At 37.8% G+C, this 13958-nt stretch overlaps 1 protein-coding gene and 1 long non-coding RNA gene across 4 annotated transcripts; both read right to left on the minus strand.

The window, feature by feature from the left end:
• Positions 1-2244: 2244 nt before the first annotated feature.
• On the minus strand, positions 2245-12535 carry slc16a5b (solute carrier family 16 member 5b). 3 transcript variants are annotated; one of them, XM_065263349.2, is made up of 5 exons: positions 12276-12535; positions 8947-9429; positions 6431-6574; positions 5499-6359; positions 2245-2761 (listed from the first exon to the last, which is right to left on the minus strand). In XM_065263349.2, the coding sequence occupies exons 2-5, from the start codon at positions 9386-9388 to the stop codon at positions 2658-2660; spliced, it is 1551 nt and encodes a 516-aa protein (XP_065119421.1). In that variant the 5' UTR covers positions 9389-9429; positions 12276-12535; the 3' UTR covers positions 2245-2657. The 3 variants fall into 3 exon arrangements, with proteins under 3 accessions (XP_065119421.1, XP_065119419.1, XP_065119420.1); XM_065263347.2 differs by having other exon boundaries at positions 2248-2813; positions 12276-12534; XM_065263348.2 differs by having other exon boundaries at positions 2248-2813; positions 12180-12534.
• Positions 10732-11207, minus strand: LOC141281989 (uncharacterized). Its single transcript, XR_012336459.1, has 2 exons — positions 11070-11207; positions 10732-10864 (listed from the first exon to the last, which is right to left on the minus strand). It is a non-coding gene; the product is annotated as an uncharacterized lncRNA (long non-coding RNA).
• Positions 12536-13958: the final 1423 nt, after the last annotated feature.

The following is a 13958-nucleotide window of genomic DNA, read 5'->3' on the forward strand; positions in this document are numbered from 1 at the left end:
TGGCTGTGCGATTCAGAATAGATATTGCCATTTATCTTCAAACCCCTAAATCTGATATTTCAGCAGTTGTTTATTACTATAAATTTCATGTCATTTTTATGTTGTAGAAAGTTGCACCAATGTGAATGAAATGGATTTTAATAGTTTGTGATTATGAAAAGTACAAAAATGTTGATAAAAAAATTAAAATTACTGATAAAAAAATCTAAATAGTTTCGAAGTCAAAGCGATATATATTTTATACTTTTGTCTTTTTAATTATCTGTTTTTGAGTATATCTTTATGCTTTTACGTGCATAAAATAAAAGGTGTTTTAAAAGTTCTTCGCTCTTAAAAATAAAGGTATTTCATGATGCCATAAAGTAACCTTTTTTTGCTAAATGGCTCCATAGAGGACCTTTAACATCCGAAGAAACTTTAAGTTGCATAGGTTATTTGTGGTAAAAAACAAATAAAGGATCTTCAAAATATTAAAGAAACTTTAACACACCTTAATTTTAAGTGTGTTATCAGCAATGCCAAACATTTTTTGGTTCCTCAAAAAAAAAAAAACATTTTCTTTCTTGCCTTTTTAATAACATACAGAGCCTTTTGTGAAACAAATTTTTTTTCCAGATGTTGAAGGTTCTTTATGGGAACCATACAGCTAAAAATGGTTCTTCTATGACTTGGGTGTTTATAGGACAGCTGTTTATGCCGTTTGGCTGTTTATTCTCCCCAATATTGGGCCCGGTTGCATAAACATAGCCTGGATGTTAAGACTGCGTCTTAAGAATGATTCTGACTAACTAGCAATTAGTTAGGACTAATCGATCTTATAATTTGGATTTAAATTAGACCTATCTACCTTTTTATGTAACATACTTAAAACAGTTATGATCAGTCTTGAAGAAAAAAATTAATGACTAACTTTTAAGACTAGTCATAAAGTTTGATGCAACCGGCCAATGATGTTGACGTTGACCCACCATTCACCTGCAAATGCAGTAATGTACTGCGGTGACCACCCCACTGCTGCCCTCTTGTGGCTCTTTAAGGCTCAAGCTCATCACATGATCTTGGGTTGTTTCCTTCTTGAAATGTCATGTTTTTATTTGACACAGTGCACGTGCCAAAAGTTGCGCAAAGATCTTCAGTCTGTTGTTTTAAATGATCCAAGTGCAACACCCCTGCTGACACAAGCAATAGAAATCATCACAGAAATTCTATTGAATGTGATGGTTATGATTGTTTTGTTTTTTATGGGTACCTGATGGTCTCTTCTACTGATGGTAAGATGTTATCTTGTATTCATTTGTATTAAAAGCATTAAAATGTCATGCTTTAAAGTTGGGAAAAGCTTTTTGGATTATTTTAACGTGGAATAATATTCACTAAGTAATGAAAGGCCTATAATTGAACCAATATGGTTGCAGACTTAGTTAAGACAGATGAAATAAATCCCACAAGAGCATAAAGCAGCAGTTCTACTCACTGTTGTAAACGCAGTGGCTTATTTTAATTGTGAAAACACTGCACTCTTTGTTATAAGCTTCTGGCACCCTTCATTCATCATTTGTGGATTCGTGTTGTTTCAGGATTTATTCAACATAAAACCTAAGGGAATGAAATGTTCATGTCTAACCTCTATTTTACTCTTAGTAGGCTAATAGGCCTCACAATTGATTAAAGCTAGCTAAAAGTAAGGTTAAACTTTAAATATTAAACAAAATATTTAGGTTACTTGAACTAAACAATTATTCGGTCTAAAGTACCACCTGCTTATAGACAGTAATAATTAATAAATAATAATTTCTTACCACTATAAGAAAAACGTATTGCCATATGGCATGTTACCATTTTTTTTTTTTTGTTATTTATAAATATTATATAATACGGAGACAGTGAAGCCTGAAATTTAGCAATATTTTAAGGGTCGAGAACTGATGTTTTACACTTACAACACCACAAGATGGCGCAAGTGTTTAACGATCTGCTTCTTAAAGCCATTTTCTCGTCAAATACATTCAGGAGAACAAGCACTTGTGATGTTTAATTACAATTATATTTACCATTATTATTTGTACTTTATTTGTGCCTTACAGTTTTATTTTATTTGCTTTTTTTGGTGAAATATTATTATTTCAGTTATTTCTTGGCTTTTCCCCCTCACCCTTAGGCTACCCACAAAAATAACAGACAAGAAAAACAATAATAAATGTTCTTTATAAATATATAAATAAATTACTGATTTAAAATCTATGAAAACAAGAAAGTGCACTGCTTAAATTTATTACATACGGCAGCTAAAAAAACATTCATTGCATACGGCTACAGTATCTCACACATGAAACACTACGACATTATTTTGTGCAAAGGAAAATCTGCTATTAAAAACTGTATTACAGTAAACTGGCCTTTGTCAGTAATCCAGAAGTAGACTAGTGTAACAAATGAACTTATGTAGGTAGCCTATTAAAAATGCTTTCTGTGTGAATCCTCCTGTATACAGGCAACTAAGGGAGTTTATCACCTGCACAGAGTAAACAAAATAAATATGTTGAAATGCACTTAAGGTGGTTTCTTGGTTCAAACGTTAGTCTCACCGTCTCTGACATTTTTACTACATAAAGGCACTCGGCTATAATCACAGTCAATGTTCATTTTGGTATTTGGCTTTAAAGGATTAATGTCTTTAGGACTCTTAGCATCTGTGTCCCTTTGTCTGTCCAGCCAGTAGAAGGACAACATGATGAAGAGACCGGCTGTGGACCCGGTAAAGCTGCAAACAAAAAACACGTAGGCATATTGCTTAGTGCTGTCGACCAGGATACCTGTAAAAAATGAAAGGTCACAAATGACACTTATGAAAAACACAAATGATGAAAAATGTATACTTGTAAGTTGCTTTGAATACCGTCTGAAAGATTTATGATATAACTAAAAATCAATCTCTATAGAGCCAAAACAAATGTGATGTTTTTGTCCAGAACCCTACAGTTGAATGAGGAGATAAGGAAAGCATCACAGCCGATCACACAAGCCAAGGCTCACTCAGCACCACAACTGTGAGGGCAGGCAGGCATACTGTGTGCTTTGACATTTGAGTTTGAGTATGGCACTCGTAATAGGAGAGTTATAGACTCCCCCAGTGTCTTACTGTCAATCTAGGACTTCTCTTCCGAGGGGCGCAAATTCAAAATATGTTTTCGGAGTCTCATGTATGTGGCTCATCATTTCAAAATATGTTTGTAGCGTCATGTGAACCTATGTGCATCATGCCTCTTGTCAAAATACGTGCCTGCTGCACACGCGTCAAAAGGATTTATAATAAAAAGAAATGCATATGTTCACAAAATACTTGTAAGACACTAACTTAACACTAAACTCTGATTGAGCATGAGAATAAGATTAAGCCTCTTTTATTATAAACCCTTTAGATGCATCTGCAGCAGGCTTGTATTTTGACAAGACACGTGACGTGATGCACATAAGTTTACATGACAAACAACCCTTTGTTGTCTCTATGTAAATGACATAAACATGAATCTATTATAATAATGACGTTATGTGCATGTGCATTAAAAAATAAACTTCCATGCTTTTGTTCTTTGCTTTCTGTGTTTTCGTTGTTTCTATTTCATGTAAAGCTGCTTTGGAATAATGAACAATGGTCGAAATAAATAAAACTGAAAAAATTGTAAACAAAAAAATCAGTGGCATGTGCGAGTATTTACAGTTTAAAGTTTACAAAATGTTGGTGATTTATAGTCCAGGTTCACTTGTCGCAGGCGTGTAGTGTTTCTTCAACAATGCCATCTACTGGCCTGGCACATGTAGTACTGTGTATTTATTCATCTTTGCGGATCTGTGTAAACCCAGATCTTTTTGACATTGTTGTCATATGCATGTGAAATTCTTCCAAAATGCAGCAGTTGGTTGTTGTAATTTTTGTCCCGCCCCTTCTGTGATTGGATGGCCGAGAAGTGACATTGATGAGTTGAGCGTTTTACACAAAGTTGAAAATTTTTTAACTCTCGGCGCTCAGGAAAACCCGCAACAAAACCTGCCAGTTGCTAACTTTTTTGAAAAACGTGGTGTTTCCATTGAAAACATACGGCAGCCGCGGTGTAAACGCCTCTGTGTGCACGCTCCCTTACCGTGGGTTTACACCAGCCGTGTTTGAGGCGTCAAAGTCGCGTCTAACGCATCTAGTTTGTCGCTTGAACTATTTAAGTTTACTCACTTCATTCACGCGTGAAAGTCGGGCATGAAATTCTAGTCATTGAGGCATTCACGCATAAATTCGCATCATGGGAGGGGCTTCTGCGACTCCGCTCACTTCCTGTAATCACGTCACTACTACAGCAAGCTCCTGATTGGTTAATGCGGCACGTTTTTCCGCCAAAGTTCAAATTTTTCAACTTGCGCATTTGCCACGGCAACACTCAGTTCGCGTCAGACGTGCGAATGAGGCGGAATCACGTCTACCGCGCCACGCTAAATCCCTCATTTGTGCCGCGAGACCTCCAGACGCGCATCAACGCGTCTTCACATTGACTTAACATTGAAATCACTCGCGCTTGACGCCTCTACCACGGCTGGTGTGACAAAGCATTATATTGCGTTTATACCAGGCATGTTAGAGGCGGCAAAAACGCGATATTCGCGCATAGTTGGACGCTTGAACATTTGAGTTCATTCGTGTGTGAAAGCCGCGCATTAAATTCTAGTCATTCAAGACAATCACGCGGAAATTCGCGTCATGGAAGGGGCTTCTGCGACTCCGCTGAGACTCCGCTCGCTTCCTGTAATCACGTCACTACTACAGCAAGGTACTGATTGAAATCCGCAGAAGTTCCGATTTTTCAACTCGCTTGTTTCCTGCTCAATTTCGCCATTCGAGCCATTCGCCATTGAATTGACTTAACATGTAAATTACCCGCACTTGCCGCCTCTATCGCGGCTGGTGTGAAAGCAGCATTAGGCTACATTTACATTGCAACTAAATCATCGTTTTTCGCATACAAACAACAAGATTGTTAAAACTAAAACTGTTTACACAGATGCACGAAAATGCTGTTGAAATGTTGTTGATATCACACGATGTCTGAACATGTAACACGCATGTGCATGACATCATCGATTTTAAGAAATTGTGTTTTTGTCATTTACACTAAAGCCTTAAGTATAGTTAGTTTTTTACGCTCACCGACGTTTTCAGGTCTGCCAAATGCCACTGTTATGCAAATAAACAGCCAAAAATATCAAAAGTTCCTGTTTTAGTCATTTAAACAGCCCATTTGCCCTAGGACCGTCATGGCATAAGCACATCAAGAACATGCAAGCTGGGCAAAACACGTCTTTTCTGTAAATGCATTCAATCTCAAATTATTTAAAAATAAATGTCAGCCAAATTCTCGCTTTTACAAATGCAAACAGGCAGAGGCTTTACATGTAGCTTACTGTATAAATCACACATACTCAAACATGTAATGCACATTGGTAAAGCTCATCACCTGCCAGCGGTGGGCTGATCAATAGCACAACGCTCTCCATAATGCTGAGGAGGCCCAGGGCTGATGGGAAGCGACTCATCTCCACCGTGTCCATTAGTACGGTGAACATCAAAGAGCCGATGATGCTCATGGAAAAGCCAAAGACTATTACATATGCCATCAATAACGGAAAACCTGTCGCTATCCCACAGATGCAGTTGCTCAACCCGTTGATCAGCACAGCGGTGGCAAACAGGTAGACGAAGCTGTGGTTACCCTGGAAACGAGGCAGGCCGAACACGAGTGCTGAAGCTGGCCGAACTGTGACGTTCACCAAGCCAAGGACAGCCATCAGCAGTGCAGCTCGGTCTTGCTCTATACCGTAAGCGGTGGCGTATGGAACCAGGTAAACGAGGGGCACCACGAAACCCACCATCATCCAAGATACCCCAAGAGCGTAGGCACGAAAGCGAGAGTTCCTGCACAGGAGGTCAAAAGCCATGTGCCTGCGCACGAAAGGCATTAGGGTGGAGAGAGTGATCCGCAGGCGACCTTTAAGACCCTCTCTTTCCTGATGAATAGAGATACTATTGGTTCGTCTGTGGGGATCGTCAGTGTGTTTGGTTTTATCTATCTTTGGTTTGGCCCCGAGTGGACGCATCACGGCCCCACAGACGCAACAGTTTAGCAGAACACCTCCCAGGACCAGAAAGCTCCCTCGCCATCCAAACCTGCTGAGCAGAGCGTTGGCAAGCAAGGGTAGGGTACTGAGACCAAGCGCCGTGCCAGTGGACGACAGGGCATTAGCAAACGCCCTGCGGCGCACAAAGTAGTGGCCCAACATGGTGATGGATGGTTGGAATGACAAAGAGAATCCCATTCCTAAAAAGAAAGAATACAATTCAGTCCTTTTATAATGATGGCTATTGGAAAAGCAAATCATTTTTACCCACCTGTGATAATGCCGGCAGTGATATACAGCTGTATCATTGTCTGTGCAAACGAACTGGCCGCCATTCCCACTCCGCTCAGAAAGCCGCCGATAATTATTGTCGCACGGCAACCGCAGCACTCCACGAGTATACTACATATCGGGCCTGCGGAAAGACAATGCCATTGTACTGTGAACAATAATGAACAAGGCTGGTCCGAAAAACAGACATTAGGTGGAAGTGTGCACACAATTGCTGCATTTAATTTATTGATTAACCCTTTCAATGTTTGCAAATATATGCAGATGTAAAAGCAACTGTTTTTCTCTAAATTCTTGCTATTTACATTTTCTATTAAAACACTATCTCTGCATTTAGTTAGCATTGGCAGGAACATTTCTGCTTAATTCATGTGTTTTTCTTGCTACAGGCTGATACGGATGCAAACACAGCTGCTGGTAAAGTCTTAATCTTATTAAGTTAGGAGCAAAGTTTGATTTCAATCATTGCTTTCACATAGATTTCAACCGCTGACATGAACTTACTCTACTAGTTAATATTAAAGATATCAAGTTTATATTTGCACATAATGCTCTTCACATTATGTAGAATGATTTCACTTGGAAAACAGTCAATCACAATAGGTTTATACAGGCAGGGTCACATATAATATTTGAAGTTGCATTTATTTATTTAAAGGTGCACTGTGTAGATTTTAGTGGCATCTAGTGGTGAGATTGCGAATTGCAACCAACGCCTCAGTCCACAGCTTACCCCTTCCTTTGAAGCACATACAGAAGCTATGGTAGCTGCCACAGGACAAATATATTGTCATCTTAGACAATGTAGCGGCAAAACGTGCACTGTATAGCAGTTTGTCCATTTAGGGCTACTGTAAAAACATGGTGGTGCAAAAGGGTGACTTCCATAAGGGGACCCGCAGTGTATGTAGAGAAAAATGGCTCATTCTAAGGTAATAAAAACATAACGGTTCATTATGTAAGGTCTTTATACACCACTGATAATATAGTTATGTAGATCAGTGGTTCTTAAACTTTTTCCGCGTGCGGCCCCCCCTTGTGTACGGTGCATTCCTTCGCGGCCCCCCCAAAGAAAATTTATGAAAAAACTGTTTTAAAATTTAACATTTTAATTAAACAAAACATACAAAGTAGTGCTGTTGGTTAGTAGCCTAATTTTTTTAAGGTTTAATTCCACAGAATTCATGATAAATGAATGTATTTTATAAAATGTCATAAAACTGGGGCCCCCCTGGGGGCCCCGGACCCCAGTTTGAGAACCACTGATGTAGATTATATTGCATTTTTGTCAAGAGATCCTCATAAAATTGACACACTGCACCTTTAATTAATGCATATCAATATTGTATATTAAAAAGGATGAATTTCAAAAAAAATTTCTGTCCCCAGTTTTGTCTATGAAGGGTTTAAATTGCTTGACTAAACGTTTCTGCTTATTTCAATTCATTAAACATGTTTGAAATTTAAATTTAAATAGTTGGAGTGTAATTTCTGTGCCCAGCACTCTTAAAAATCCTGGGTTATTTTCAACCCGGCGTTGGATCAAAAAGGGGCAAACTCACCCAACATGTTAAAAATGTTAAAAATTCACCCAACAATGGGTTAAAATAACCCAGTATTTTGGGTTGAAACAGCCCAGCATTGGTTCAATTACAACCAACACGTTATGTTGGTCCATTTTTAAAAACAACCCAGAATTATTTAGAGTAAAGCCTTTACTGTAAAGGCAAACCAGAACTTGACAAAAGTTTATATTTCAAGGTTTTATATTTTTCAAATATAACGCTACTTGCCCAGCACCTTTCTGCTCAAAGAAACACAGCAAGGTATTTAAAGGTACCATGTGGCTTCCCATATATTTTAACACCTTTAAACAGATCGACTCAGTTATCAGAGAGCATCACATCCCAAGATACCATGCGTGAAAACAAGTGACAGAAATATCATCATCACTTTATCCCCGTTTAATTTTTTTGTTAAACGAACACCTTGATTATATGACTGATTTAATGTAACACTTAATAAATCCACTTTATTGTGAAAATTGCTTCTTATGTCGCAAAGCTTTTTACTAAGCCTCAAGTGGATTAAACATTGGCCCTTCTTAAATAAATGGCGTCATGGCGCTGTGTGAATATAAGCTGACAGGATCACCTTAATGTTGTCTTTGGCGCTAACTTGGTTTAAAGCATCCCCATTGTTATCTTTGCACATTTAGTCAAGGCCCACCCATCTGTAAGCAAACAGACCACCACTATCATTCTCTGACATTTGTGTTTGCTTTTCTATCATATTTTGAAACAGATCTCACTGTTTTCTCTTCTTCGGTGTATTGAGAAACAACATGCCTCTGATTAATTACAGTAACCTGATAGAAGTGTTTTTCTGAAGGATATTGTATCTGGCTTTGTCATGAATGTGAATGTGGGAAGGATGTAAAGATAACATCAGCAGTCCAAATGCATAATACTGATGATGTCAGAGCACCCTCCCTACCGCCTGCATGCAGCACGCCCATCATGATGGCTGGTACCAACGCCGTTTCAGTGTTGCTGGCCTTAAAGTCGTTCTGCAAGTCTGTGTAAAAAATCCCAATGCAAGAAGGGAACGCCAGAGTCAACGCCAAGACCAAGACAGTGGCCGCAAGCACCACCCAGCCCCAGCCACCATCGGGCGCCACATGCCCACCATGACCGTCTGCTTCTCCTCCGCTAAAATGATACTGCATGTCAGGAATGGAGATGGATGGATCCTGTTGGTCTGGTTCCTCTGACTCACCACTGGCTGTCTCTCCCAGTTCAGTTTCTGCTTGTACGGCCAGCAAAGAGGACCTTCTGCTCTTCGTGTCAGCATCAGTGCTGTCTCTTCTCCGGAGCACTCCATGCTCATTGCTTTGTCTTATCTGCTGAGTCTGATATACTATCACACTGTCTGTCATTGTGTTCAGCTAAGAGCCCTCTCTTCACCCTCATCAGTTGCCTGCAAGGATGAGATGACAACAAGTAAATATAGAGACAATATGCACATTATGATAATATATGAATAAACACCAAACGAATGTTTATGGAGATATAAACAAATAAATACAATTTAATTAAACCTGCTAGAAGCTTTTCTGTTTTAAAAATTTCCATGGAAATGTCACCTGCATTAACATCATTTGCTGAGTATTGTGAGAATGAGTGGCGAGTAACCTGATACTCTTTAGATCCTTTGTGTTGGAAAGGTAATCTCCTGAGACCCATCAACAACAAAAAAATGCTATATTAAAAAAATTATATTATATTATATGTCTGCGCATGTCATTATATTTATGTCAGTCACATGATTGTGAAAAACATTATATACTTTACAGGAATCATTTCTCACCATGTTAGCATAAACATGCACAGTACAGAAAAATACATTAAGGTAACCACATTCCAACAAAATATTTTAACAAAATGCCATAGTTGCGTAATACAATTAGTCTTTGGTATCTTTGGTATTATCTTAAGACGTGAGAGAGAAAAAAGAAAGGTTTATTTGACATTTATTTGGCATTTTATGACAATTAAATAACATTTATACCATCATAACATTCACAGTAGGCCTATCACACTATATAGGACCCACACAGCGTAATATATATTGTAATTTATGGTAACACTTTATTTTACGACCCGCAAAGTACCGCGTAATTAAACCGAATTTACAGCGTACCTATTTGTAACAACAGAGTACCTCTACAGTACTTACTTGTAGTTATAAGGGAATAATATTTTAAGTTTGGGGTAATAAGGGGGTAAGAATATATGGAAAATTATTCTCTAAGTATTTCATAACTACAGGGTACCTATTGTAATATTACGTGGTATGTATGACTTATGTCTATGGGTAATATGGTCTATGTGTAAGATGTTTTTTTTTTCATATTTGCTACTTACCTGATGAAGTGTTTTGTATAGCCTACAGTTGATGTCTACAAGCCACGTCGGCAAATAAAATATAACACACAATAAAAATAATAGCAACTTGTACCTCTTTGATCTGTATATGTATACAGGAGTTACCAGGTAACTCTTATATTTGCGGGCTGTAAATTGAAGTGGGGCTTATTCCCCGATTGTTCTGTGTATGTACCAGGTAACTCACATATTTGCGGGCTGTAAACTAAAGTGGTGCTTTGTTCACCTCTTGTTATAGGGTAAATACCATAAACATACAGAATATTGTTATTTTTATTTTAAAACAACTTATTTCAAAACATCTTTAAAACACTATAATTAAGCCAACACTTAATGTTTATTATCACATAACTTTTATTTAAAATAAAAAGTCATGACAATTTTTCATTGTTTTTGCGGCTTGGCTTCCTCTGTTGGTGTTCTTGTCCACTCGGATGATGAGTTGATGTCGTCTCACAAATGCTGTTCTGCATCACATATAAAAAACATAAATGAAAGACTTCAGTAAATGTTTCTTCACTGTGCCTTGACAGAAACAGAGTTTTCTAAGCCAGTTACGTTTATAAATTTTAGGTTTACTTATGTGCTAGCTAACCGGCTACCGTTAGCTAGCAACTTTCTTGAAAAACATTGTTTGAAATGCGTGAGTCATGTATTAACAAAACCAGTCACCTTATCCAGCATGCGGATCCTGCTAACATCACTCGCAGCCGTACTCCGCAGTGTAGAACGTTTTTAAAACCTCTTAAAGAAATTTCACCTCAGGATCGCGTTCCAGCAAACCTCCTGCAGACGACCGCGCGCTCTACACCTGCGCAGTAGCCTGCGCATGTAGTCGTCTTTTGCTTTAGCGGGAGCTGATATCTGCTGTTGTTTCATTCTGGTTTGCCATTTCATAAATTATATTTGGCTAAAATACTTGTGTTTACAGTAAATAAATTGCAAAGCACCACTTCAAATATGTCCGCAAATGTAGGAGTTTCCTGGTAAATAATAAGTTGCTATTTGTATTGTACTTACCTTAAAAAAAAGATAACCACATTAAATCTGCTGGACTTTTGTTATTAAAAGCAAGTAATATAGGCTACTAAAATAAAAGTGATATGCTGTTATATTTATTTGCCGATGTGGCTCGTAGTATACAACATTCAGTAGTCAATATGAAAAATTCACAATAAAAAATAAATAAAACATAATTTCCCCATAGACTTGACTAAGTCATACATACCACATAATATTACAATAGGTACCCTGTTGTTATAAAATACTTAGAGTATAAATAATTTATAATTCTTCATATTCTTACCCCCTTATTACCCCAAACTTAAAATATTATTCCCTTATACCTACAGGTTACCTACCCTGTTGTTACAAATAGGTACGCTGTAAATTCGGTTTAATTACGCGGTACTTTGCGGGTCGTAAAATAAAGTGTTACCTAATTTATCTCAGCTTGTATAAAGATAATTACGTCAGGAGCTTTTTGCTGATTATGTGCACGCATCATCTCGTATGAATGCATTTGACAGTACAGTTTATTAAAACAATGCTTCATAAATATTAAATAAATCATATTTCATTTCTTCTCTACCCCACAGGCACTGTACATGTGCAGTCAACTTTCACTTGCAAAATGTTTATTTTCTTTTTTCTTTTCTTTTTATATATTTAATGTAAAAAAATTTTTTTACTTAAAAGCACGTAAGGGGCAGAAAAAGAGAATAACTCATGACGCAGGCACCTTTACAAAAATCATATTACCATGAGATATTAATACCGTACCTGCGAAACTTTTACCATTCATCCCACTAAAACACGCAGACCAGGTTTTGCTCCAGTTGAATAAATCAAAACAACACCAGGATGTTTACTCCTCACCTTCAATGCGTAGATATCATCTGTACTTGACGTCAAAAAGCACTTCTCCTGTGCTGATGCTGACTGCTTGGCCCTGTGCGAGGGTGACCCGTTTGCGTAAACAGCACGCGCAGTGCTCAGTACAGCGGGGAAGCCCGAGACTCCCTGAGTAGGCTACAGCTGATCGTGCGTTGATGTGAACGCGCGCAGAGTGAGCTCGTGACTGTACTTTACATTATGAGTTTTAATTCACTGCGCTTTGCCACGCTAATGAGGTCTGACGTAAACTGAGCGAGGAAATGAGGTGGGCAGAAGGTCGTCCATCCCACCCACGTCAATTATGCAGGCTACGTACTGTTTAAAGGCTTGACATCCATCATTTGTGGTCTCATGATGAGGTCTTGCAGGAAATGTTTTGCGATGGTTCTTGTGTACAATTTTGAAAATGCTTTTTTTAATCTAAATGCGACACAATACCACCACAACCTTGTTGTTGTTGTAAATGACAAACTGTGAGTATTGTAGTTTGAAGTGCAGGTTTGTATGTGAGCATCACTCAAGCACTCATTTAATAGATGTAAGGAGAAGCCTTTTAAAATCTGTCTTCAGTGTAGCCATGAACTGAGCCATTTCATTTATTGTGGTTGGATTATTGTAATCACTAGTCAGAATTAGCCTATTCTTGCTATTCTTCTGGGAAAAGACCATTATGGGGAAAGGCAGGGCATAGTCTCATAGCATTTTTAAAATCTTACAGAAACTTAAAATCACGTTTTCAAAATGTTTTATAACCCTGACACAAATCAACAAAAACACAAGTCACAAACAGGTTGGTTGGCACATAGCCTACTGCAGTGGTTCTCAAACTGGGGGCCGGGGCCCCTAGGGGGGCCGCGAGATGGTGCCAGGGGGCCCCAGTTTTATGACATTTTATAAAATAAATTAATTTATCATAATTTCTGTGCAATTAAACCTTAAAAAAAATAAGACTAAGTACCAACAGCACTATTTTGTATCATTCAATATGTTTTGTTTAATTAAAAGCTGAGTTTTAGAACAGTTTCCTGTCATAAATTTTCTTTTGGGGGGCCATAAAGGAATGCGTCATACACAAGGGGGGGCACACGCTGAAAAAGTTTGAGAACCACTGTATGAAATTCAAGACCAGCACAAAATGGCAGTGTCTAAAATAGCCAACACACAAGGGTTTACATGCAAGAAAACATGTCATCATAGGGCAGCTTAACATGAAAAGTCTTTATCTTCGGGCTGTTTACTAATGTAAATGTTTAAAAAAAAAATCGTATTTACTATTTCTTTTAATCTTAATTAAATGCTTAAAATTCTGGTGAAAGATAATGTAATGTAACTTGATTATCTCATGTTAAAAAATAACCTCACAATCTTATTACACTGTCTAAAATACTTTGGGTGCTTTAGGATTAATAGCCTAACTGGCATTTTAAAACTTTACAATCTTTAAAATATAATCATTCTGTTTGTCACGGTAGCGTTTGATGAACAGTTTAATGAATGAGGTATACAATCAAAATATTTATAATGTTGCAATTGTTTTAACTGTAGCAAAGTTGTAGGTCCTAATGAAGTGTGAACTTAATGACCAGAAACTAAATGATCCAGAAACTGGATCAAGCCAAGCCAGAACAGAGAAGTGGACACCAATGTACAAGGATAAAAACAAGA

This window comes from Paramisgurnus dabryanus, chromosome 3 (genome assembly GCF_030506205.2).
Source record: "Paramisgurnus dabryanus chromosome 3, PD_genome_1.1, whole genome shotgun sequence".
NCBI lineage: Eukaryota > Metazoa > Chordata > Actinopteri > Cypriniformes > Cobitidae > Paramisgurnus > Paramisgurnus dabryanus.